Source organism: Phyllobates terribilis, unplaced genomic scaffold (genome assembly GCF_046119375.1).
Source record: "Phyllobates terribilis strain yellow unplaced genomic scaffold, ASM4611937v1 Scaffold_4__5_contigs__length_816908805, whole genome shotgun sequence".
Lineage (NCBI taxonomy): Eukaryota > Metazoa > Chordata > Amphibia > Anura > Dendrobatidae > Phyllobates > Phyllobates terribilis.
Genome location: NW_027362764.1, coordinates 544558442 through 544585703, shown reverse-complemented (window position 1 = coordinate 544585703; position 27262 = coordinate 544558442). Strand labels below are relative to the sequence as shown.

The 27262-nt window shown below is 40.2% G+C and overlaps 1 protein-coding gene across 6 annotated transcripts in view; it reads right to left on the bottom strand.

The window, feature by feature from the left end:
* Positions 1–27262, bottom strand: part of RTTN (rotatin) — a 308992-nt gene that overhangs the window by 107865 nt on the left and 173865 nt on the right. For all 6 annotated transcript variants that reach the window (XM_073678960.1, XM_073678959.1, XM_073678958.1 and 3 more), the window contains exons 19-27: positions 27084–27255; positions 26740–26839; positions 23291–23379; positions 21747–21864; positions 19347–19443; positions 17669–17728; positions 12408–12599; positions 9993–10232; positions 5744–5888 (exon numbers count right to left, since the gene is read on the bottom strand). In XM_073678960.1, coding sequence (XP_073535061.1) covers positions 5744–5888; positions 9993–10232; positions 12408–12599; positions 17669–17728; positions 19347–19443; positions 21747–21864; positions 23291–23379; positions 26740–26839; positions 27084–27255 — 1213 coding nt within the window. The remainder of the gene's footprint in view (positions 1–5743; positions 5889–9992; positions 10233–12407; positions 12600–17668; positions 17729–19346; positions 19444–21746; positions 21865–23290; positions 23380–26739; positions 26840–27083; positions 27256–27262) is intronic.

The window sequence follows — 27262 nt, the reverse complement described above, 5'->3', positions numbered from 1 at the left end:
GTCACCCAGACAACTTTGTGTTTTCCATGAAAACTCATACTTTTATTTATCAAATCAGTTGCAAAATGATTAGAAAATATAGTCCAGACATTGACAAGGTTAGAAATAAGGATTTTTATTAGAAAGAATAATTTTCTCCTTCAAACTTTGCTTTCATCAAAGAATGCTCCCTTTGCAGCAATTACAGCATTGCAGACCTTTGGCATTCTAGCTGTTAATTTGCTGAGGTAATCTTGAGAAATTTCCCCCCATGCTTCCTGAAGCCCCTCACACAAGTTGGATTGGCTTGATGGGAGCTTTTTGCGTACCATACGGTCAAGCTGCTCCCACAACAGCTCAATGGGGTTCAGATCTGGTGACTGCGCTGGCCACTCCATTACAGATAGAATACCAGCTGCCTGCTTCTTCCCTAAATAGTTCATGCATAATTTGGAGGTGTGCTTTGGGTCACTGTCCTGTTGTAGGATGAAATTGGCTCCAATCAAGCGCAGTCCACAGGGTATGGCATGGCGTTGCAAAATGGAGTGATAGCCTTCCTTATTCAAAATCCCATTTACCTTGTACAAATCTCCCACTTTACCTGCACCAAAGCAACCCCAGACCATCACATTACCTCCACCATGCTTGACAGATGGCGTCAGGCACTCTTCCAGCATCTTTTCAGTTGTTCTGCGTCTCACAAATGTTCTTCTGTGTGATCCAAACACCTCAAACTTTGATTTGTCTGTCCATAAAACCTTTTTCCAATCTTCCTCTGTCCAATGTCTGTGTTCTTTTGCCCATATTAATCTTTTCCTTTTATTAGCCAGTATCAGATATGGCTTTTTCTTTGCCACTTTGCCCTGAAGGCCAGCATCCCGGAGTCACCTCTACACTGTAGACGTGGACACTGGCGTTTTGCGTGTTCTATTTAATGAAGCTGCCAGTTGAGGAGCTGTGAGGCGTCGATTTCTCAAACTAGAGACTCTAATGTACTTGTCTTGTTGCTCAGTTGTGCAGCGGGGTCTCCCACTTCTCTTTCTACTCTGGTTAGAGCCTGTTTGTGCTCTCCTCTGAAGGGAGTAGTACACACCGTTGTAGGAAATCTTCAGTTTCTTGGCAAATTTCTCCCATGAAATAGCCTTCATTTCTAAGAACAAGAATAGACTGTCGAGTTTCACATGAAAGTTCTCTTTTTCTGGCCATTTTGAGAGTTTCATAGAACAAACAAATGTAATGCTCCAGATTCTCAACTAGCTCAAAGGAAGGTCAATTTTATAGCTTCTCAAATCAGCCAAACAGTTTTCAGCTGGGCAAACATACTTGTGCAAGGGTTTTCTAGGGTTTTCTAAACATCTATTAGCCTTCTTACACAGTTAGCAAACACAATGTACCATTAAAACACTGGCGTGGTGGTTGTTGGAAATGGGCCTCTATACACCTATGTAGATATTGCAATAAAAACAAGACGTTTGCAGCTAGAATAGTGATTTACCACATTAACAATGTATAGAGTGTATTTCCAATTCATTTAATGTTAGCTTCATTGAAAAAAAATGTGTTTTTCTTTCAAAAATAATGAAATTTCTAAATGGGGTAACTTCTGAACGGTAGTGTATCTTAGAGAGAAAATGCCTTATCCCCACTTGTCATTCACTTCTCGTCTCTCCCACTGATCATTTACTGTCAAAGACTGCACAAGTCTGTCTTTAGTGAAGGATCAAATGGATCAAACAAGTCTGCTGCCTTTTGAAGTCTATGGAGAGGGAAAGGAGGAGAAAGTGGACAGAGAAGGAAACAGCATACACAACAACAGACTGCTGAGGCTTCTAGTGACTAGAGAATACAGAGGGCATTACACTTTCAGTATGTAGTCCTAAAATGGCCAGAATCAGTGTTATTTCCCATGTAAACACAACAGCTTATACTTAAAAGCAGGGTTATGGAGTCAGAGTCATAATCAGTGTCCATTTTGGTGGAGTCAGAATAAAATGGGCTGACTCAGACTCCTAAAATATATAATAAATTGTGTACAGTAGTACAATGCAGTATGAGCTGTAAAGATTTTCATAAGAATTTGGGAAAGTTATGAAATATCCTATAAATGTTTGTCCCATTCCTGATCTAAGGGTCTAGGCTTTTAGTTGAGATAAATGTGTGCTGCACTCAGGACTGTGGAGTCGGTAAGCCAAACCTCCGACTCCTCAATTTCATAACACCGACTCCACGACTCCGACTCCCTCATACATGACTCATGTTTAAGTGATAAATTTACTGTAGCACAGATTCATCTCAGCTAAAAGCCTAGATCCTTAGATCAGGAATAGGACAGACATTTATAGGACATTTCATAACTTTCCCAAATTCTTATTAAAAAATATTCCCCACAAACGGCATTGAACTACTGTACCCCATTTATTATATATTTTAGGAGTCAGAGTTAGTCCATTTTATACCGACTCCGACTCCATCAAAATGGGCTCAAACTCCACGACTCCGACTACACAGCCCTGGCTGCACTTTATGTACAAGCTCAGTAATGAGGCCATGCTGTGGAGTTGTAGAGTCTGAGTCAGAAGTCAGGGAAATGTCGGAGTCGGTGGTTTGGCTTACCAACTCCACAGCCCTGGTTAAAAGTCACCTTAAAGTCACAAAAGCAGAAGTGTGAAATTCTACACAAGTGCCAAATGCTCTAAGGCTTCGGAGAGACGGAGAGTACAAGAGGATGAGGTTTTCAATATACTCTAGAAAATTTGTGCACAGACATCAGAGCATTCTGCAGCCTTATAAATCCTCAGCATGCTTAATTTTGTGCATCTTGCGGAGAGTGACATGTTAAGCATGTCAAGATGAGAAGACTTTAAAGCTGCAATGCTCCTCTGGGAAATATGCAAAATTGTCTCTTCAGAGAGGAAGAGGACTAGAACTCCAGTGCCAGCTATAGGAAGTAGCAATTCTAAAAGTCAATATCTACTCTTTAACAAGCTTTTTCACATAACTTAGGATAAAAGTCAGAATCTCAATTTGCAGACACTGGCTGCAAATTGAGATTCTGTTTCTGGCTTTTATCCTAAGTCATGTGACAAGGCTCATTAGAGACTTGATATTGACTTTCAGGAGTGCTACTTCCTATAGGTGGCACTAGAGTTCTAGTCCTCTTCCTCTCTGAAGAGACAATTTGCAATTTTATGCAGTGTGGACTTTCACTGCCGATTTCCCTCTTTGCAATGCAAAAATTGAAAACCAGCAGCAAAAATCTGCAACAATGCTGGATCCAGTGCTGTGGATGAGATTTCATGAAACCCCATCCAATTTCATGACCATTATAAAGTGTGATATTTACAGCTCCTCTCCAACCCGCTCTGAACTAATATTTTAGATGAATAAAAGGTTCCAGTCTAGAAATGGTTAATTGAGGCAACTACTTAAGCCAGCCACACTGGACCATTGCAATCCTTGAGAAAGGAAACAGTGTTTCCGAAACCCGCTGGATGAATTTTTGTCCATCTTGGGATCCGTAGGGGACGTCATCTTGGAACCACTCTCCGGCACTTGTTTGTGGGACGCACAGCGTAGCCAGCCGGAGCGCTCCTCTGCTGGGATTACATGATCTCATCGGGATTTCTGCGGGACATTTTCTATTTGACATCACCATCTAGCTCGCCTCCAGGACTGATTTTTAGGGGCAAGTATAAACCTGATTACATTGTATTGTTTATGTTCAGGCCAATAGATAACTATATTAAGCATACTCTCTATGTACACTATATATGTAAAGTCAAAGTTTGGGATGGTTTAGTACGGTGTACAAATGGTCAGGTTTTTGTATCGTAGGAAGTTTTGATTATATTTTATCTATTCACATAAGCACAAGTAACTCTTCTCTTTTATACTTGTCTATTCTTATGTTTGGTGGATGAACGTGCTGCAATAGTCACTAGTTAATAGTAAGAAGCACCATCAGTATTATTTGCTATAATTTCTCTGCGCAATGACCTCTGCACAGCAGCACTCCAGAAAATAGTCTATAAAAGCTGGACATACATTTTAAATTGATTTTATGCATTAATTATGCTTTAATTATTAGACCCTTAGCATTGCTGATTTTTGATTCAAGAAAAATAGTTCAAGAAAAATAAGCACCATAGACATTAAGTTAAAAAAAGCTAACTTTCTTTTTAAAGAATTAATTTCATTAAAGGGAATCTGTCAGCAGTTTTTTTTTTCTATGTAATCTGAAGACAGCAGAAGAGAGAGGCTGTAACACAGAATTCAGGGATGTGTCACCTGTCAAAGTGTGTGATGTTGCTTATTAACGGTGAAGACTTTATCCCTAAGAGATTAACATTGCCGGACTAGACTAGTCCAGCAACGACATAACTTCCCCTTGTGATAAGCACCTCACTGTCTATGGAATTTGTACATGAGCCTGGTGTGGGCGGGGTTAGCTTCCTCAGCTCTGCTTCATTCTAAATCTAAAAACTCTGATTGTGCCAGAACTACTGCACCCAGTAATCTAAGTGATACATCATTGGATTCAGGGTCTCTTTGCCTACATCATGCTGCTCTCAGATGTAATAACAAAAACCTGCGGACAGTTTCCCTTTAACGGTAAAATCGTAATATCTAACAAAGCCCATGTGCAAACATGATACAGTTTCCAGAACAAAATAAGATCAGACCATTTATTTCTTTCAGATTCTATTTAAAGAGGACATGTCACCAGGTCAAAAGGGGCCATTTTTTTCTATTTTATTCCCACTGCTCTCCTATTCAGTATTTTTAGATATTTTTAAATCTGCCATACGGTTTCAGAGATATGGCCCTTTGTATTTAGTGCTAATCATTTTCGCTCTTTACTAAAAAGGGGCATGGCTCACAGGGTAATTATGAAGGTGCAGAGTAAAGTCACGCCCCCAAAGATTTCGGTGAGCCCCCTTGCTAAAAACCATAAAAAGTATCAGTAAATATGAAGGACCATATCTCAGGAACTATATGGCGGATTTAAAAAGAACAAAAAATTTAATACTCAGGAGGAGCAGAGGGAAAAAAATGAGAGCAAAAACTAGCTACTTTTGAGCCGGTGATAGGATCTCTTTAAATCTAAATACTCCAAAAATCCCTGCAATAGAATGAACATGCAAGCAACATTCATTTACTAGTAGGATACAGCCCTTAAAGGCAGCCCGGCAGTGGTAACGATCCTGCAGATATCTCATGCCGTATACTCCGATCTTACTGCAATGTCAGCAAGGTAACGTGAAAGCAATATTCAATTAAATGACATTCCAGTCACTCTACAGGAGAAATAGATTGTCACTGTATCCTTAAGTGGTCATAAAACACACTACTAACCTGACTTTAACCTTTAGACAGCAAGACAGTAATATTTAGATGAAACGGTGATAATGTAAGCAGCCATCATGCCAAAAGGTCCAATGTCCCAGTCGTGCATTAGTCCATAAACACAAGGCAGAACCACACCAGTGACTATGCTCAGGATGAACGGCTCAATGAGCCGCCAACCAAATAATAATGTTTTCTGATTATCATACAATGTCACTCCTGCTGCAGTATTTGCTTTTTTATTGAGACCCGGAGCTTTGTAGGAGACAGATTCACTGCTCCCATCAGAATTGCACTGGCAGGTGAACAAAATAAATGTATACTCTTTACAGCTAAATTATCTTTATTGGCCATGGATGTTAATGCTGTATCATCTGTCAGAAGTGGCAATTGCAATCCTCTAAGGCACTGTTCTTACTTGTTTAAGTAGCATCTCTAGTATCCATTGGAGATCCTGCGAGTCGGAGCTTCTCCTCTGTTCTCTCAGGATCTTGTTTAGGAAACTTATCACATCTGCCAGGAGCTTTTCATCTTCCGCACACGCGGGCTGAACCAGCAGAAACCTACAGAGAGAAAAGAACAAACATTAACCTTTCTTCTGCTTGGGGCAAAGGAAACGTTGACGGCAAACTAAAGTCTGCACTTATGTACTTAATGCAAAAAAATACTGTTTAGGTTTGTGTATGCAAGACTGAATATTTATACCCTCACGAGACAACCTCATCAGTCCTGCTATACATGCGGTGTAAAACATCATTGTTGTCTGCGCGTCTCCCAGTGTAAACAGGCAATGTGCGGCTACAATAAGAACCCGGTATGGGGCCCGGCCAAGCGTAAAGCGACAGAGCCATCATCGACTTCTCACAATTCATATGTACTCATTATGTAAGCTTTGTGGCAGCGCTCCTGATGGGCTGCGGACTCGGGAGCTCAGAGATATTATATATTGACGGCACATATCCTATTTAAATACCGGGGTGTCCACACTGCCTGCGTGAATCACCAGATCTAGAGACTGTACACTCTCTAAGGTGTCAGAACTCACTACAGGGGTCTCAGGCAATGAACATCTTATTTGAAGAGCTGACAGTACCAATCCCATCAATCAGAGGAGCACATAGATATTATAGAAAAAAAAAAAAAAAAAAAGAAATTATATATATATATATATATATTACAGACCAAAAGTTTGGACGCACCTTCTCATTTAAAGATTTTTCTGTATTTTCTTGACTATGAAAATTGTACATTCACACTGAAGGCATCAAAACTATGAATTAACACATGTGGAATTATATAGTTAACAAAAAAGTGTGAAACAACTGAAAATATGTCTTATATTCTAGGTTCTTCAAAGTAGCCACCTTTTGCTTTGATGACTGCTTTGCACACTCTTGGCATTCTCTTGATGAGCTTCAAGAGGTAGTCACCGGAAATGGTCTTCACTTCACAGGTGTGCCCTGTCAGGTTTAATAAGTGGGATTTCTTGCCTTATAAATGGGGTTGGGACCATCAGTTGTGTTGTGCAGAAGTCTGATGGATACACAGCTGATAGTCCTACTGAATAGACTGTTAGAATTTGTATTATGGTAAGAAAAAAGCAGCTAAGTAAAGAAAAACGAGTGGCCATCATTACTTTAGGAAATGAAGGTCAGTCAGTGCGAAAAATTGGGAAAACTTTGAAAGTGTCCCCAAGTGCAGTTGCAAAAACCATCAAGCGCTACAAAGAAACTGGCTCACATGAGGACCGCCCTAGGAAAGGAAGACCAAGAGTCACCTCTGCTTCTGAGGATAAGTTTATCCGAGTCACCAGCCTCAGAAATCGCAGGTTAACAGCAGCTCAGATTAGAGACCAGGTCAATGCCACACAGAGTTCTAGCAGCAAACACATCTCTTCAACAACTGTTAAGAGGAGACTTTGCGCAGCAGGCCTTCATGGTAAAATAGCTGCTAGGAAACCACTGCTAAGGACAGGCAACAAGCAGAAGAGACTTGTTTGGGCTAAAGAACACAAGGAATGGACATTAGACCAGTGGAAATCTGTGCTTTGGTCTGATGAGTCCAAATTTGAGATCTTTGGTTCCAACCACAGTGTCTTTGTGCGACGCAGAAAAGGTGAACGGATGGACTCTACATGCCTGGTTCCCACCGTGAAGCATGTAGGAGGAGGTGTGATGGTGTGGGGGTGCTTTGCTGGTGACACTGTTGGGGATTTATTCAAAATTGAAGGCATACTGAACCAGCATGGCTACCACAGCATCTTGTAGCGGCAAGCTATTCCATCTGGTTTGCGTTTAGTTGGACCATCATTTATTTTTCAACAGGACAATGACCCCAAACACACCTCCAGGCTGTGTAAGGGCTATATGACCAAGAAGGAGAGTGATGGGGTGCTACGCCAGATGATCTGGCCTCCACAGTCACCAGACCTGAACCCAATCGAGATGGTTTGGGGTGAGCTGGACAGCAGAGTGAAGGTAAAAGAGCCAACAAGTGCTAAGCATCTCTGGGAACTCCTTCAAGATTGTTGAAAGACCATTTCCGGTGACTACCTCTTGAAGCTCATCAAGAGAATGCCAAGAGTGTGCAAAGCAGTCAGCAAAGCAAAAGGTGGCTACTTTGAAGAACCTAGAATATAAGACATATTTTCAGTTGTTTCACACTTTTTTGTTAAGTATATAATTCCACGTGTGTTAATTCATAGTTTTGATGCCTTCAGTGTGAATGTACAATTTTCATAGTCATGAAAATACAGAAAAATCTTTAAATGAGGTGTGTCCAAACTTTCGGTCTGTACTGTACACACACACACACATACATATATACACACAAACACATACACACTGCTGTGCAAAAGATTTAGGCAGGGGATTAAAAAATGCTGCAAATAAAGAATGCCTTTACAATGCAAAATAATTATGAACGAGTGTTGTTATAAAAGCTAATTTCATGATAATCTTATAATCTTTCAGTGTAAACAGGCTGCTGATCATCTGATGAACTAGCAAAGCACTCGTTCATAGGGTGAAATGATCTTTGATGGCAGCCTATGCACACTGAGTGATGTAGCCTAGACAGCTCAGTGCTCATAGCTTACTTTGACGGCACGATCCGACCACCAATCGGTACATTTTTACCAATCATTAATTGTTAAGATGAACAGGCAGATCAGTCTGTGTAAAAGGGACCCTTAAAGAGGTCAGCAGGTTTTTGCTATGTAATCTGAGCGCTGCATGAGGTAGGGGCTGAAACCTAGATCTCAGAAATTAATCACTTAGTTTAATGGCTGCAGCAGTTTTGATAAAATTATTGTTTCTCTGCTGCAGATGTAGCAGTGCTGAGAAAGCTAATCTATGTACAACTCCACCAACACTACTGATTGGCAGCTTTGTGTGTACATTGTGCATTGGGAGACAGCTGCTAATCAGTGGTGGGGACGGGTCATACAGAATAGCAGGACTAGGGAGCACGTGACAGCTAGTCCAGTAGTGAACTCCTGCTGATTAAACACTGATTTTATTGAACCTACAGCAAACAGCCTAGCAAGTGACAAATCTCTGTAATCAGGGTCCCTGTCCCTACTTCATGGTGTTCACATTACATACCAAAAATCTGCTGACAAATTCTCTTTAATAGCATTTTGATAATTGATAAAAATAACCTAAGAGAATGGACAAAAGAGAAATCTAAATCAATATTTGGTGTGATCACTCCTGTATCAAAAGCATCAATTCTTCTAGGTACATTTGCACACAGTTTTTGAAGGAACTTGACAGGGAGGTTGTTCCAAACATATTGGGAGAACTAACCACAGATCTTTTGTGGATGCAGGCTTGTGCAAATCCTTCTGTCTCTCCATGTAACAGAAGACAGACTCGATGTTGAGATCAGGGCTCTATGGGGGCCATATTATCACTTCCAGGAGTCCTTGTTCTACTTTTCACTGATGTTTGTTCTTAATGACATTGGCTGTATGTTTGGGGTCATTGTTCTGCTGCAGAATAAATTTGGAGCAAATCAGACACATCCCTGATGGTATTGCATGATACACAAGTATCCGCCTATTTTTCTCAGCTTTGAGACACCATTAATCATGACCAAATACCCAACTCCATTTGCTGAAATGTGGCCACAAACTTACAAGGAACCTCCACCATGCTTCACTGTTGACTGCAGACACTCTCCATTCCTTTAGCAAACAAACTGCCTTCTGGTAGAGCCAAATAATTCACATTTTGATTCATCAGCCCAGAGCACCTGCTGTCATTTTTCTGCACCCCTGTTTCTATAGTTTCCATGCTAAGGGTGGTCACACCAAATATGGATTTGATTTAGATTGCTCTTCTATTCATTCACTTTACATTTTGTTAAATTGATAAAAATAAATGTATCACTATTTTTGAAAGAATTCTTATTTTGCAGCATTTCTTCCAAACCTGTTTAAAACTCTTGCATGGTGATACATATTATACACACACACACACACACACATTAAGCTTCCATTATATATGTACATCCATAAAAGAAATATTTGTGATTCCTGAGTGCCTGAATAAATACTGCGGAAGGTAAAAAGCCGCTTGCACGAGCCACTTTAATCATCACGCGTGTGTGTGCATATTTTACGCACAGCAAGCAGATATTAGAAATTGTGCAGTGGATCTCACCTGCTTAATGCCGTGTGCCAAGGCAAACACTTCAAGGAAGACATGTTATACTCAGTCAGGCAGTTTAGAACCAATCTGTCATTTAGGAGATAAAAATTCATCCTAGCAACAGCAGAACGAACTTCCCCATGAGACACCGCCTGAGTGATAGAACTCAGGCAATCTTGCAGTCCACTGGCTGAGTGTGTCATCCTCAATGTCAGGACTTCTTCTGGGGATAACTTTAATGCATCTGAAAAACTTGGGAGAGGGAAAGAAAAAAAAAAGTCACAGCTGGAAATGTTATACATGTTATACATGCAGGTACAGCAATAAAAAAAAAAAATGTAGCTGACACAAGGATCTGCTGGTAATAATAATGTGTAATGGTGAGCTAAACACTGGAGCAGCAGCCGGCTGGACACGCACCACGTGCCTATTCTATACAGTTCACATTGTGGCGTCATACAGAGCAGAGGACAGCAATATATCTCACAGTTTAGCTTGATTTTTTCTCTTCAGAAAAGATTTTATAAAATAAAAAAAAACCTACATTTATTTTTAGGCTCTGCTCACAAATGTGTTCTTTTCCATTAGATTTCCTTTTTTAACGGACAAAATAGAGGAGCATTAAAAGAGAAAAAAAAAGCATCAATTATAAATAAATGAAAAATCATAAACCCCTGCAAAATCCCTCACAGGAAGCTCCTTCTAGCTGTGTCAGATATACAGAATTTCATCAACTAACGGGTGTGAAGCCAAACAGGGATTCGCTGTGGTCCCTATGTAAAAGAACAATAATTAAAGATCCATATCCTGCTCTTAAAAATATTATGTACTTCGCCTCATTCAGTAATCTGCTTTTCATATAAGAGGAAAAAAAAAAACAGCTTTTCATCACCCTGCAGAAGCACATTTTCAGCCATCTTTGGTCCAGCTGTCCATTTTTGCCATTAGTTTAGCATCGGTTTTACTCGTGTATAAAATTAACACACAAGCTTCTCCTACACATTAAGCCGGAAATTAGGACCGCGCTTTATCTGGGTTGTTTTGGCTGAACATTCACTTGAATGGGCAAGTTTGATGAGAAACTATATAAAAAAAAAAAAAAAGGACGTTTCCATTTTTTTTTCCCTTGTGAATAATGGGTCTACAAAAAAGAACGTGCCAACATATAAAAATGGGCATCAGTTCTATCCTTGAAGAACACAGATATAACACGTATGTGAATCACAGACATGTGTATGGTGATTTACCAAAAAAAACATATCCTTGGACAATCCTTTGCAATCCCAAGTAGACCTGTTAAAATGTTTTAAAGGGAATCTGTCAGTAGGATCAACTATTCTAAGCCGAGTGTAGGGGCACTCAGGTCATAGGAAGCTGAATAATACGATACCTTGATATCTGCGATCCTTTGTCTTATTCCAGAGATATCCATGTTTTTCTTAATATGCAAATTAGCTGTTCAGGGCTAGGAGAGGACACTGATCTTCCAGAGAATCTGCCTACAGAGCTTATTATAAATAGGAGGAGTTACCAGTGTGAGACATGTAATGACTGACAGCCTGTTCTCCTGATCTACATGTCTCACACTAGTAACTCCCTCTTTCATTTATAATAATCTCTGGAGGCAGATTCTCATGGAGATCACAGTCCGGCCCATAGCTTGGAACAGCTCATTTACATATAAGAAAAATATGGATTTCTCCGAAATAATACATCAGATCGCAGATATCAAGGTATAATTTTATTCTACTTTCTAATGACCTGCATGCTCCTATAGACGGCTTAGGAGGATTGATCCTACTGACAGATTGCCTTTAACATTACTGCAACTAAAGTCTTTGGGGGTAAAATAAAACAAACACTAGAATGGAAGTAAATGACAAAGCAGAGCATGTTGTAAGATCATAAATGCATAAAATGATCAAAAAAAGCCACAAAAGTATAATAGTCACTGGGGTGATGTTGAAATGGTTGCTCCCAACTTTCCATCCGTTTGCAATGTACTTCAGGCTACGGCACGAAGGCAAGAAAGGCCGATATACGCATCCCCTGTGAACGTGGAGTTACAGCAGTCGCACAGAAAATTGATAGCATTTCTTGCACTGATCCACATGGAAAATCTCAGCTGATTTGTGTTAGAAGCCAGGAGTCTAGCAATTACCAGTAAGTCAAGGATGGCTCAACAGAATCACCGTCATCTCTATGGTCACTTACAGTTATTTCAGAACTTCCAGTATATAAGTACTTGCTATCTAGCAAAATCACATTCTCTACACTTAACCTTTAAGTGACAATGCACTCATCAGAAAAAAAACACCATATGTTACTAACACACTAAAGAATTAAAAGATGGGGAAAATATAGTAAAAAAATGTAAATTTCTTGAAATTAATACAAATAAAAATACTTCTGTATGTAGAGCCTTACTTTTTATTTTCAACTGGTTGTTCTTCTTGATTTTTTAAATAGTTATCCATTCCTTGGTTCCACGACAGATTCCACGCTATGCGCAGCATATCCGACACTGGTTTCATGTTTATCCACTCGGAGCACGAAGGAGAGGCCATTGTGTAAGGACTGACAGCATGATGGGTCCTCACCGAGGTGGGAAGGTGAAATCTGAAATACAGAAATTGTAGATAAAGCCCACGGGAGCTGTAAAGAGTGAACATCTGGAGTAACTTTTATTCTATGTTCACACTGAGTTTTTGAGGAGCACTTTTGGATTGGATCCACTCAAAATTCTTCCTCAAAAACTGCTTTAATACTCTTGGAAAACTCCTCCTATTCATCTCTATGGTGAATATACTTTACTCTTCATATGTGGAGTTTATAGACCTTTTTTTTCGGTTTAAGTGGTATAAAAAGTATATTTACCATACATACAGTATTTTTATCTAGTAAATGCATAAAGGGTTCAAAATGGAACAACGCGAGGAGGGTCAAGGTATTTTCCCATATTGAATGTGTATTCTCTTATTTTCAGCCAATGTGCTGCTGTAGTTGTATGAAGCTCCTCTTCTTACAGGGTGGTAACCCCTGGGGGCATACAATTCTGCCTTTGTGATTTATCTTACCGTTGTGAGTTTTATCCAATAGTTTATATGAAGAGACACAAGCTACCTGTGTATGAACACCGACCCCACCGAGTCCTTGGTGTAACAGTCAGACCACGACGGTAGTCTTTCTTGACTATTTAAATACTTTAACCAGAATTGTAGTATTTTAAGGGTTAAAAGGGCAGGTGGATTCATTTCTGCTATCTGCAGGTTGATTGCACTGACATTAGTCCGTAAGTATATGTCCAAAAGGGAGGAGCTACCTAAAGTACATGTTCATCCATACATTAACCCCTTGCAGACATGGCCAATTTCCATTTTCATTCCTTCTTCCAAGAGCCAGAACTTTCTTATTCTTCTGTTTTTATTTTACTACATAGAATTGCAGTATTTTTTCCCCGTTTTCCAGTACACCGACATTGATTTTTTGGCATACAATATGTGGTAAAAATGACCAGGCAATATGATTCTCCTTATCAGTACGATTATTTTTATTGATACCATTTTGAGATGCACTATGATTTGGGTCACTTCTTACAGCATTTTTTAAGGTATTGCAGAGACCATAAAAACACAAATTGGGGGTTTCCAATATTTTTTTATTTACAGATCGGGTTAATTATTTTCATATTTTAATAGATCTGACTTTTTTGGACACTGCGATACCACGTGTGTATTTTTTTAATTTTATTATATTTATTTTTAATGGGTAAAAGTGGAGTGATCTGAACTCATATATGGTTTTTTTGGCATATTTATAAAAACTTTTTTTTTCTCTTTCCACTGTACTCATTAGTCCCCTTGGGTGACAAACCTATACTATTTACAGCATCACAGTACCGCTGCATATAGTAAAAATCACGGTCTCCTTTGAAGCCCGGCCACAGGCTGTTTCAAGGGTGCTCCTGTAATGACAAGCACAGAGGTCCTCAACAGACCCCCGATCACGTCATAGCAACTCATCGGCACCCCGCGATCAAGTCATGGGAGCATAGAACGACGTGGCCCCATGTCGGCGTGCTATTAATACCAGTGTCAGAGTATGACAGCAGCGTTTAACAGGTTAACAGTAAGGAGGAGGAGTACCAATCCACCCGCAGCTCTAGAGGCAGGCCCAGGCTTTGACACACCGCCATTATCTGCCCTGTATGGGGCGAGCACACCCTGTGAGCACGCTCCATACACAGCTACCAACTTGAGCCATACATGTATGGCGGGTGTCGGTAAATGGGTTTATATAATTTTTTACGACCGATATTTTTGAACTCAACATGAAAAAAAAAGTGTTAACCTGGTATGACTGCTCCAGGATACAGTGTAGACTTCACCGAGGTGTAAAAAGTACAATATACAGTTAGGTCCATATATATTTGGACAGAGACAACATTTTTCTAATTTTGGTTCTAGACATTACCACAATGAATTTTAAACAAAATAATTCAGATGCAGTTGAAGTTCAGACTTTCAGCTTTCATTTGAGGGTATCCACATTAAAATTGGATGAAGGGTTTAGGAGTTTCATCTCCTTAACATGTGCGACCCTGTTTTTAAAGGGACCAAAAGTAATTGGACAGATTAAATAATTGTAAATAAAATGTTCATTTCTAGTACTTGGTTGAAAACCCTTTGTTGGCAATGACTGCCTGAAGTCTTGAACTCATGGACATCACCAGAAGCATGGTTTCCTCCTTTTTGATGCTCTGCCAGGCCTTCACTGTGGTGGTTTTCAGTTGCTGTATGTTTGTGGGCCTTTCTGTCTGAAGTTTAGTGAAATGCATGCTCAATTGGGTTGAGATCAGGTGACTGACTTGGCCATTCAAGAATATTCCACTTCTTTGCTTTAATAAACTCCTGGGTTGCTTTGGCTTTATGTTTTGAGTCATTGTCCATCTGTAGTATGAAACGACGACCAATCAGTTTGGCTGCATTTGGCTGGATCTGAGCACACAGTATGGCTCTGAATACATCAGAATTCATTCGGCTGCTTCTGTCCTGTGTCACATCATCAATAAACACTAGTGACCCAGTGCCACTGGCAGCCATGCATGCCCAAGCCATCACACTGCCTCCGCCGTGTTTCACAGATGAAGTGGTATGCTTTGGATCATGAGCTGTACCACGCCTTCGCAATACTTTTCTCTTTCCATCATTCCGGTAGAGGTTGATCTTGGTTTCATCTGTCCAAAGAATGTTCTTCTAGAACTGTGCTGGCTTTTTTAGATGTTTTTTTTAGCAAAGTCCAGTCTAGCCTTTTTATTCTTGATGCTTACGAGTGGCTTGCACCATGCAGTGAGCCCTCTGTATTTACTTTCATGCAGTCTTCTCTTTATGGTAGATTTGGATATTGATACGCCTACCTCCTGGAGAGTGTTGTTCACTTGGTTGGCTGTTGTGAAGGGGTTTCTCTTCACCATGGAGATTATTCTGCGATCATCGACCACTGTTGTCTTCCGTGGGTGCCCAGGTCTTTTTGCATTGATGAGTTCACCAGTGCTTTCTTTCTTTCCCAGGATGTACCAAATTGTAGATTTTGCCACTCCTAATATTGTAGCAATTTCTCGGATGGGTTTTTTCTGTTTTTGCAGCTTAAGGATGGCTTGTTTCACCTGCATGGAGAGCTCCTTTGACCGCATGTTTACTTCACAGCAAAACCTTCCAAATGCAAGCACCACACCTCAAATCAACTCCAGGCCTTTTATCTGCTTAATTGAGAATGACATAACGAAGGGATTGCCCACACCTGTCCATGAAATAGCCTTGGAGTCAATTGTCCAATTACTTTTGGTCCCTTTAAAAACAGGGGGGCACATGTTAAGGAGCTGAAACTCCTAAACCCTTCATCCAATTTTAATGTGGATACCCTCAAATGAAAGCTGAAAGTCTGAACTTCAACTGTATCTGAATTGTTTTGTTTAAAATTCATTGTGGTAATGTCTAGAACCAAAATTAGAAAAATGTTGTCTCTGTCCAAATATATATGGACCTAACTGTACATACATATATCTGCATAAGACAACTTGATACGTGGGTGACTAAATCAAAGTCTGTTCAGCTTTTAGAAATATTCAAAGGGTAATCCCATCTCCTAGATCCTATCCCAATATGTAATAGGTGTAATATTACGAAAGTTAGCATATACCTCCAATTAAAAATGTAGTATACTTCTTCTGATTTGCTATGTCGCTTACCCAATGTGCAGGGCATTGCAGTAGCTTAGGTATTCACGGTTACGACCACTCATATAGTGACAGTTAGTGGTCTTAGTGGTCATAACCACGGAAACCTAAGCTACAATGCCCTACATGAGGTAAGCGGCATAGCGAATCTGAAGAACTAAACTACATTTCTAATTGGAGGTATTTGCCAATATTATTATTATTACACCTACTACATATTGACATAGGATCTTGGAGATGGGAATACCCCTTTAAGGCGATATTATATATTGTAATTTTTACAATGGTATGGGGGCTATTCTAGACTCAAACTTCCTGTTCTACTAGGAAGTTCACCTGCACATTAGCATCAATACAGTGACTCAGACACTCTCTCTTTTGTACTGAAGCATTGAATGATCGTGTGCAAAGGTCTTTATTCTGGGAGGCTGAGCAGGAAAAGCTGTGGCATCTCTATTGTTAATGGTGGATCCTGCATTATCAGCTGTGTGTAGAAGTGTTACCTGTCATTGTAATCCTGTCTGTTGTGATGAGACTACAAAAAACTAATCTGAAAGAATGGAAGTTTGAGTACAAAGTGGTACTGTTGACCAATGTGAAAACTTTTTTTTTTTTTTTACTTCGTTTCAAGATTGTGTTTTTTTTTTATTTGCTAAAGAGGACTATTTACCAAATTTTTCATGTAGAACTGCACACATGATGTAATTGTGGATGCTGAATGGAATTTAAAAAAAACACAAAAAAAAAACACAGCAATAACATTTTATTTAAATTTTAACTCATAGTTTTCAGAGATATTAGCAATCCAAGTATTTGGCAGCTAAGGAGTTAATTTTTGTTGTTTCCGTGGTGGTGTGTACTTCTTCTCCCGCTATGAGTTGCCCAATCACAGGCAGTCAGCAATACAGCAGAAGAAGAACACGCCCTCACAATAGCTTAGATTTCTCAGAAAATGAGACATAATGATACAGCCTGATCTCCTGGTCTAACCTCCTGCATAAGTAGAAAGTGCTGGCTGTAGAGCACAGATGACTCACACCATTCAGATAAGGTCTATGTGGGGAAAGTGGCAGCAGAGAGGAGTTTAGTCAGTTACAGACCCTTCTATCAGCTCTTCTTCACCTATTGCACTGTCAGCTCTGCTGTACGGCCACTTCCCCTAAACTGCCTGTCTGAAGCTGTGTGCTAGTAATCACACTTAGTCAGTTAACTATCACCATATATATGTGGTTGTAACCGTGGATACCCAAGCTACTGCAATGCCCTGCATATGGGGTGAGTGACAGCGAATCAGAAGAACTATACTACAATTCTATTTGGAGGAATTTGCTAATTTTATTACTCCTACTACATATTGGGATATGATCTTGGAGATGGGATTACACTTTTAAGTCACATGAAATAGCAAGTAATGTTTTAAAAAGACCATATAAAATGTTCACAGGTTACTTACCGCCTAACTATAGCTACAGGCACGCTGAATGGAGATGGAGAGGTGGGAACATCCTCTGACCTAAGGATAAAATACAAGGCTGAACTCAATTGTGTGTTATACCCTATATCTAAATTTAATAAAGGCTAGTGTGCAATAATCTTCATTACATCCTATGCCTGAAAGATATTTTCTAAAACTAAATACTTTATCTACCTATTTCTATCCCGCAGAAAAACTTATTTCATGCGAAGTGGAGTGGCAGTGTGCATGCTTGACAGCTGCTCAACGTGGGGGCTGCCGAGCGCTGTGCTCGCCTTTTACTGGCAGTCTCATAGCGAATGAATGGAATGGAGGTCGGACGTCCGACCAACCACTTAATTTTGCAATGGTGATAGAAGTACCCCATTGGTGTTAAAAGAAAAAAAAAAAAAAAAGACAGATGAGTGAGGGTCTCAGCGATAGAACACCACTGATCAGCAAGTTATCCAGTTGTCCAGTGAAAACAAGTTACCCGACAAACCATTCCTTATAACAGACATGCACACATCAATAGGGAAACCTTCATTCCCACATTCACCTGTTAGCAGTGCAGCAGAGAAATAGAGAGAGCTGCTGAAGACTTTACAGAGAAAGGTTGACCTTAAAATTCCTATAAGCATGTGTTAAAAACAATTGGTGTAACATCTACGTGACTTACAATAAATAAGTATCCTTGAATGATGCACTGAAGGGCGGATTTGCCGTATGTTGGATGGAGTGGGGCTCTGCGCAGTATCTCCTGTTGTCATCCCCCCGCACTGTGGGTTACTGTCATTCAGTAGCACCCAAATAGTGACTATATCAGGGCCATACAGGATGAGGTTTAAAGCACCACTCCAATGTTCTTGTTTTATTTTAGCACTGGAGTGATAGACCTAATGCAAGTTCCCTGCCCTTAGTAATATACTTACCAGATGCGGCCGTCTTCTGTTATAGGCGCCGCTCCGGTCGTTTTCTGCAGATTGTGACCTGCTGGATCGCTCCAGTCTTTTCTCGGCGAGATGGAGGTCACTTCTCAATGCAAGTCTATGAGAGCCAGAACGAGGCTCTCATACACTTACATTGAGACAGTTACCTCTGACTTCTGGTCAGTCAGAAGTTGCGGTCACAAGATGGCATATTACAACTGGAGCTCCAGCGGGAAACGCTAACGACAGCGGCTGGTAAGTATATTACTAGTGGCAGCGAACTTAGATTAATGCCACAGCTCCATCACAAAAATAGTAAAAATTAAAAAAAATTCTGGATGGGTGCAATGGATGACCGTGCCAAGCATTGGCGTTTCGTGCTCTGCATATCTGGCTAACATATACCACTATTTACACACAAAAAAAAAAAACACAACAAACATAACCATATGAGGCCTCCATATATAAAGTCATCTACGTCTTTAGAATTTCACTCTACAAGTAATTTTAAGATATGGTGGTAAAGGTCAGAATTTTCTCATGCCGGGCCACTGGTTTTAGAAGGGAGATCTGATGTACTTTGTTCGGCCACACAAATGGCACACTCCTAAGTCCGGCCCTGCATTTTGGGAACATGCAGCTCTAGAACGGGGAGGTTGTGGCACAATGTAAGCTTTCATGGAGGCCCAAAGAATGTACGTAGAGTACAAGAGTATCAAGTATTGGGCTCTGAAATGTGGCCATCTTACCACATATCCATTCTTGAAACTTCATCGAATAGAAGTAGACACATTACCGCTGCGGCTTCACCAAGTAAAGTACTGTCATTTTGTAACAACAGGGAGGCTGAAAATGAACACATTAAGCAATGAATTACAATTTATACCATACGTACACACATACCATATTTTGACGATTATAAGACGTACCCCAAATTTTGGGGTGCAAAATAGGAAAAAATGTTTTTTCTTTTTTTTTAAAAAAAAATTAAATGGTGCACCTTATAATCCGTTTTACCTGGGAGGGGGGCGGCGGTGGTGGAGCGGGAGTCACTGGAGCCAGGGTCAAAGATCCAGGAGGTTGGCAGCAGCTGCGGCAGGAGTGCAGCGATGCTTCAGGCCCCGTCCTCTTAGAAGGGTCGCTGATTCAGGATGACTTGGGCAGTGGTGGTGGCGGGAGTGGGGCGATGCTGTGTGCCCCGTCCTCAGAAGAATTCGGCGGTGAGCGGAGGTTCTCTCTCCCGTACATAGCATTGCGGTGGGCTTAGGGAAAATAGAGCTGGAGCATGCGCAGATCGAGAGCTCGTCTCTCAAGATCTCGTCTCTCGAGATCTCAATCTGTGCATGTTCCGGCGGCCATTTTCCCATAGTCCACAACAGGGCTATGTACGGCCCCCGCAGCATCGGCCAACTCCTGCCGCTGCCAACCCCCTGTATCTATGACCCCGCTCCACTGACGCCACCCCCCAGGTAAAATACCGTTCCTTCGCATTATAAGACGCAGCCCCATTTTCCTCTCAAAATTGGGGATGGAGGGGGGGGCTTATAACGCGAAAAATATGATAAATACACAAATATATTCTGATATAATCAAAGCAATCGGTGCACATATCTAAAAACAAGAAATAAAAATTGATATGATAAAATGTATCTAATGTGAGTGAATCAATATAAATCCATCATTGCCCTTGTGCACATCTCCATAAGCGATCATTGCTTCACACACTGGCGACAGAAAGGAATTGAGGACTTAAAGGGAGTGGACTAGCTCATGTACTTAATGCTGAACTCTGAGAAATGTTTGTGCACTGGCTGGCATAATGGCATGTACGTTTTATAGGACCAATACATCATATGCTGATCCACCAAAGACAGACTGTTGTGGTGATAACGCTATAGACAACACATCCCCGTAGCGGGACCTCTGTTCCTGCAGACACCATGTCATCTTAAAGATGCAGCGGGGTCTTAGATGGCAAGAAAAGAGTGGTCAGAATTCCTCACGACAAATATACTGACAAGTTTGTTGAGCCGGCATCATGGATGAGCCCAATTACAAGTTTGGGTCTTTTCACGGACACCCGATAAACATAATGCATAAAACTAAAAATCCAAATCCAAGAAATGATGTAGAACTTTAAACGGCGGAATGCAGAAGGGAAAAGCAAACTGAAAGAACCGACAGTATGACCGGTATATGGACTTTAATTAGGTATGATTAGGAGTAATGTGGAGAAAACCATTTTGTACATGTAGACAACCACAAAAGCAATAATTTCTTTAGCTGTATATGAATATTGAAAACGTCCAGTTCCTGTCCTACACAATGATTAAAGGGTAACTCTACTTTCAAGTAAATTTTGAACGTAAGCTGTTGTGCACATCAGAAACAAATACTAATTTCTCGCCACTAAATGACCTGCAACTTCTATCAGTTTTTCCCTATGTCGGCTCCATCTCTGAATAAGTGGGTGGATACTAGCCGGGATGATGTCTCCCATACAGAGCACACACAGAGATGGAATCTGGTATTTCATTCCTTAGTAGGCACACAGACAGAATCAACATAAAAGGACAATATACAGACGTATTGAGCAGTGTATATGTGAATCCAGCTTTAGAGTGAGGACCTTGTTAGAAAGCTCAGCATGATCTTTCAGTGTCTCCCTTTGCAAGTTTCTTACTCTGCTCTTCACTTCTCCTCCCCTATCTCTCCCCATAGAATATAGTAGGCTGTCTAATCAGAAGCCTCACTGTGGTGGCCTGTCTATCTGGTCTTGTTGAGCATTTTTTTCAGAATTGATGGGTAGTCCAGGAGGCAGAGAAAGAAGTGACTCATAAGTGGATAAAGAAGAAAATTTCTCTAATAAGACATTTTACAAAAGGTTCTTCTATTTGTACTGCTTATTTATGCAATTGTTGTTGAAGCTACAGTTTCCCTTTAAAGAAGAGAGCCGTCTTGAAAGGCTTCTCTTTAATCTACTTGGCATTAGAACAGCAGTGATCTCTAACATGCGGCTCTGTAGTTATTGTGAAAATTAAACGCCTAGCATGTCCCACGAGTTATAGTTTCACAAGAGCTACAGGATGACAAATTGAAGAATGACAATCTAAACTGTGGAAAACATATGTGCAGATGGTGACTCTTACCTCTGGTTAAAATTAAGATGAACTCTACATCCTGTGCCAGTGACGAGCGTAATACAGGATCAGCGTATACCACCTTTCGTAGTAAAGACAGGCATGGTAAAATCATATCCTCCAAATCCTGCAGATAATTAAAAGATCACAATACATTAGCATAATACACATCTGAAGCCAACATTTCAGTAACCAAGTAAAATGAGAAACTCAAAACGGATATTTAGCATATGAAAATAAAGACCGATCTATACTTCCCTTTTATTTTATCACACAGGGGATTCAAAGGAAAGATGTCTTAAGGGATGTGCTGTCCAGCCATCTTTTCGGGGCTTACAGGTACTACTAGGACATGCGTATAATGTCATAATTGTATTATTATGGTTGTATAGTATTTGTTGTTCTTTGCTGCCAACTACTGACCATTGCTGGCATATGTTCTCATGTACTGTAGACGTAACTTCCCATCATGCTTCCCTTTCTCTGTAACTCCTCCTATCTTCTTCCCTCACATCCTTTCTCTCTGGTCAGTGCCATCTTGGCAGAAACGTGCATCAGAGGATTCTCCTATTACCTCGGTCCTCCAACATCCATCTTCTATCTCATCCTCATCCCTTCATCTTTTCTGACATCTCAACCTCATCATTTGTCAAGGTTCTTTGAATAAACTACCTAAAAGTTTGTCCACTGCAACTTCCTTCCTGGATCATCCATGTAGCTGGTCAGGAAAGTGAGGAGAGGATAGCGAGTAACCTATCTACCATTGCTTGTACAGAGATCCGTTTTCACATTCTTCATACACATCTCGCGTAAGTACATAGGTGGCAGAATAAGGGCTCTTCTCATTGATTTTCAGGAGAACACCTGCTTTCCGATATCCTGTTTGTCGGAGGGCGGAGTGCTCCTGAATGATTGACAGTTCAGACTAGCGGATTTGTCAGAATTGTGCACTCTCACATGCTGCATGCATAGGCAGCTTTTACACCACAGCACTGTAGGAGTGTAAGGGCACTAGACCACGCCGGATACAACCAGCCTCAGGACAGCGCTTGCAAGCTCTATAGAATAGAGGTTGCAAGTGTATGCTTCTTGCCCAGGAAACCGGTCATCTTTGACAGACTGAAGTGGGCGATGAGCAGAAAGTTCTAGAATGAAAGAAATCCCTCCATTCTGAAGAACAAAGATAATTTGAATAAGTGGTAAATTGCAAAATTCCTTATTTTTACAAGTTTACCCATTTGTGTTGATCAGCAAAACCCTTCATGATCACCAAGTGACAATCTTGTGGGAGCCTTAATAAATAATATACTGGCTGTCACTTAGCTTTCCCAGAATCATATTTAACTAAAAATACATATACAATAAAAATTTTAAAATAAAAAATACTAAATGATCTATTTTACCGTATATGTGTTTTTTTTTAGTATTTTTGTAGGTAGTAATGTCTTCTAATCCTAACCCTGCTGTTGAACTCTCACAGCAAAGCAATCGAGGCTTAATTCAATCACACTTAGTCTGTTCACTAGAAATCCTCTCTCAGAAGGTGCTCTTACCTTTCCACCTTGACGCACACATTTTTGTAATGCGCTACAGATCTTTTCCACAATCCCCAGCTCCTTAATAACTCTGTGCATCGTCATGTCTGTATATATATAAAAAAAATAGCTTGAATTAAGAAAATCACTGTAGCTATATGTTCCCATATTTTTCCTTCATTTTACTATAGGTTACTATACTGTCCTCGAATCTACATTTCTCGAATTTAGAAGTGACGAGAAATCATATTTGTGAAGAGCCGATCTAATGACCAGTTAAGAAATGCTGGACTGACCATGTGCGCAATGTCTGAGAAGCCCAAGCACTTCAGTGACATTAATTACTGAGCTTAGTAGGTGCCAAAACGTTCTCCTATGAAGGAATACTATGGATTAAAGGATATATTTGATATGTACCCTGGACATGTGTAGGAGTTGTAAGGGGTAAAGTACACTAAAAAAATTGCAATTTTTTAAGTATTAGTTTAGAATTGTAAATAAAGCAAGTACAATGATTAAGGTTGAGGCTAATAATATTGCTCTACCTTCATTCTAGGAATCACTGGATACAGAATTTACACACATGGACAGAATTGTTGGTACCCTTCTCTTAAAGAAAAACCAACAAGGGTCACCGAAATAAACTGACAAAAGCAATTTTCAATTTACATTTACCAAATATCAACTAACGAAAATCAGACATTGCTTTTGAATTTTGATTGCATAGAAAAATGTAAAAAAACAAAACTAATAAAAGTGGCCTTGTGAGCAAACTGCTCCAGATGTCTCAGGTTTAAAGGGTGCCTTCTCCAGACTGTAGGATTCAGCTCCTTCCACAGATGTTCAACAGGATGTAGATCAAGGCTCCTAGAAGGCCATTCCAGAATAGTTCAATGCTTTGCTCTTAGCCATTCTTGGATGATCTAAGTTGTGCGTTTTGTGTCATTATCCCGTTAGATGAGCCATGACTTGCGACTCAGACCACGCTGACACTGGGCAGCACATTTCTCTGCAGAATGCATTGATAGTCTTGAGATTTCATTGTAACCTGAACAGATTCCAGACACTCTGAGCCATATGCAGAAAAGCAGCCCCAAAACATAACCATGATTCAAAGTGTTAAATGTTTACAATGTTATTTTCTTTGTATGCTTCATTTTGACATCTGTGAACATAGAGCTGATGAGACTTGCTAAAACGCTCAAATTTTGTCTCATCTATCTAAAAGACATTTCCAAGAAGCTTTGTGGCTCGACAATATGCATTTTGGCAAATTCTAGTCTCACTTTTTGATTTGCTTGTAACAGTTGTTTCCTCCTCAGTGGTCTTTCATAAAGTCCACTTTGGCCAAGACAGTGACGAATAGTGCGATTTAACGCTGATACATCTTGACAGTGGAGTTCACATCTAATCTCTTTGGAAGTTGTTCTGGCATTTTGTTACCATTCGAATATCAGTCTCTTCAATTTGTCATCACGTTCCTCTTGCAGCCATGTTCAGGGAGGTTGGCTACAGTCCCTTAGACCTTAAAAGGGAGTCTGTCAGCACATTTGACCTAGCTAAACTATTAATACCTACTTCATGTAAAATAATCTCTGGAGACAGAGTTATCTTCTAGGCAACATCCTTCCCACAGCCTGGAAGAGGTCATTTACATATAGTGATAAAAGATGATTTCTCAATAAGACTTCTGATATGAGACATACAGGTAGGACTTTCAGCAGCGTATAACCTGTATGCCCATATTAAGTTTAGATCAGTCAAATGTGTTGACAGATTCCCTTTAAACTTCTGAATAATCTGTGCAACAATAGTAACAGGAACATGAAGCTACTTGGAGATGATCTTACAGACTTTACCTTTAACATGTTTGTCTATAATGTTCTTTCTAATCTCCTGAGACATCTTTCTCCTTCGCTTTCTTTGCTCCATGTTCAGTGTGGTACACACCATGATAACAAACAGCACAGTGACTACTTTTCACCCTTTAAATAGGAAGACTGGCTAATTACAAGTTTGCAGACACCTGTGATGCTAATTACAGGAAACACCTACGATTAACATGTCCATATGGTCAAATTATTTTCAATGTTTTCTAGAAGTACCATCATTTCCAGGCCCCTTTCAGTCAGTTATTTCAATCACTATTGTGTGCTTTTCTTACTTTAAAAGGGAACCTGTCATGTCAGTTGGAGCGTCTAAACTGCCCCCAGGTTGTTGTTAGTGTTGTTAGTGATGCAGTATGCATCACTAACACGCTTTTTGCATTAAAATCGGTGCTGTAATCTTTTGTAAAAATCACTTTATGTACTTATATCTTACTTGCTCGTTTAGTCATAAGGGTGTTCCTTTCCTTATTCAGTCCGGCTTGTCCCGCCCACTCAATTTGAATTGCCACCGACGTCACATGAATAGGCTTGCTGTGGCCACGCTGATGCTGTGACCCACGCTTGCGCAATGCGTATTGAACGGCCCTGCGTGCGCAGTGATGAACGGCCCGCGCGTACACGGGAGCTGGCAATCACTGCGTGGGAGCCGATCATCGCGGCATCACTAACAACAACCTGGGGGCAGTTTACATGCTCCAACTAACATGACAGGTTCCCTTTAACAGAAGGTACCAGCAGTTTTGTCCATGAGCGTATACAGCATCAATGTTACTACAGTGAAAACCTCTTTAAGGTTGTGCTATATTTTCAATAGTAAAAAAAAAAAAAATCAGAAAATTTATGCACAAGGACACAAAGCCTTCCCCTTTTGTCACTACCATGGCGGAGTGGTAACTTCTACCACGTGGTATTACATATAGAGGCTGAGTACCATACATGTTAGTTGCTATGGCACATCTTTCGATATATTGTCTGGTTAGCTGTTGGTTATATGTTTTGTTTTCTTGAATGTCTTATAATCTTTTGTAATTATTTTAGTAAACTGTTATTTCATTTAGCCCTTATTTGGCATCCCCGAATCAATTATAAAACAGATATCCCCGCCAGTAGAAAAAGCGAGGAGACCAAAAGGGGCCATGGCCAACAATGTGGAGATTTAGCAGGGGTCCAGTAGGTGCCTGTTCTTTTTATTTAGGTTTTATTTAATTTGTACAATAAAATAATGTAGTGACAACAGATTTTAGATTTATATTGAACACATTTTGCCACGTAAAATAAAGCTTATACATTGATCTAGGATTTATTTTCGGTAAAGGTGCCACTTGTTCTGCCAAAAAGCCGGTTCCCTGGTTTTTAGGGCGGTGTGCGATTTATAGTTACACTCATCTCATGTTTTTTAAAAAATCCATTTAAATTAACTTTCTAAAAGTGATTCTAATGCCGGAGAGTCTGCGAGAAGAAACGTAATGGAATTTGTGCGACCTGCTGATGTATCCTTTCTGCGGAGGACCAAAGTTAATCTAACTGATTATTCTCGGGTGACACCAGGAATAAAAACAAACATCTCGCTTATCTTACCTTGTGCTATAACTGCCAGCTGTTCGGCTGCTGATTTGCGAAGTGCCATGTCCACAGTTTCTGAAGTAAAGATTTCAGCCACTTTCCTGACAGTCTCTGCCTACAGAGTCAATGCACATTGAATACTGATTAAAAAAACCCTGGTATACTGCAATAAAAACACATACCGCTCAGAGTGATAATGGTTAGATGTATTGAACAGCTCATCTCAGTTAAATTGCAGACAAAAAATGAACACACATGGACGGAGTGAACACTATAAATGATGTGCTCTTATTTCCATGCAGAGGCACATATAAGGAATACGCGGGATCTCATACGTTATAATTAACACCAATATGAACCTTGAAAAATGAGGTTTCTTTGTCATCCAGCTTTAAGTCTACTGATCGCTCAGCGATATAAAGACTGACAGCCTTAGATATTACATTCCCTTGGAGCTCGGGGCGCTTGCAGCTCGACTCCTTTTCATTCATTAAATGGACAGATAACCACTTAATGCCCAATGTACGTAGCCTAGAAA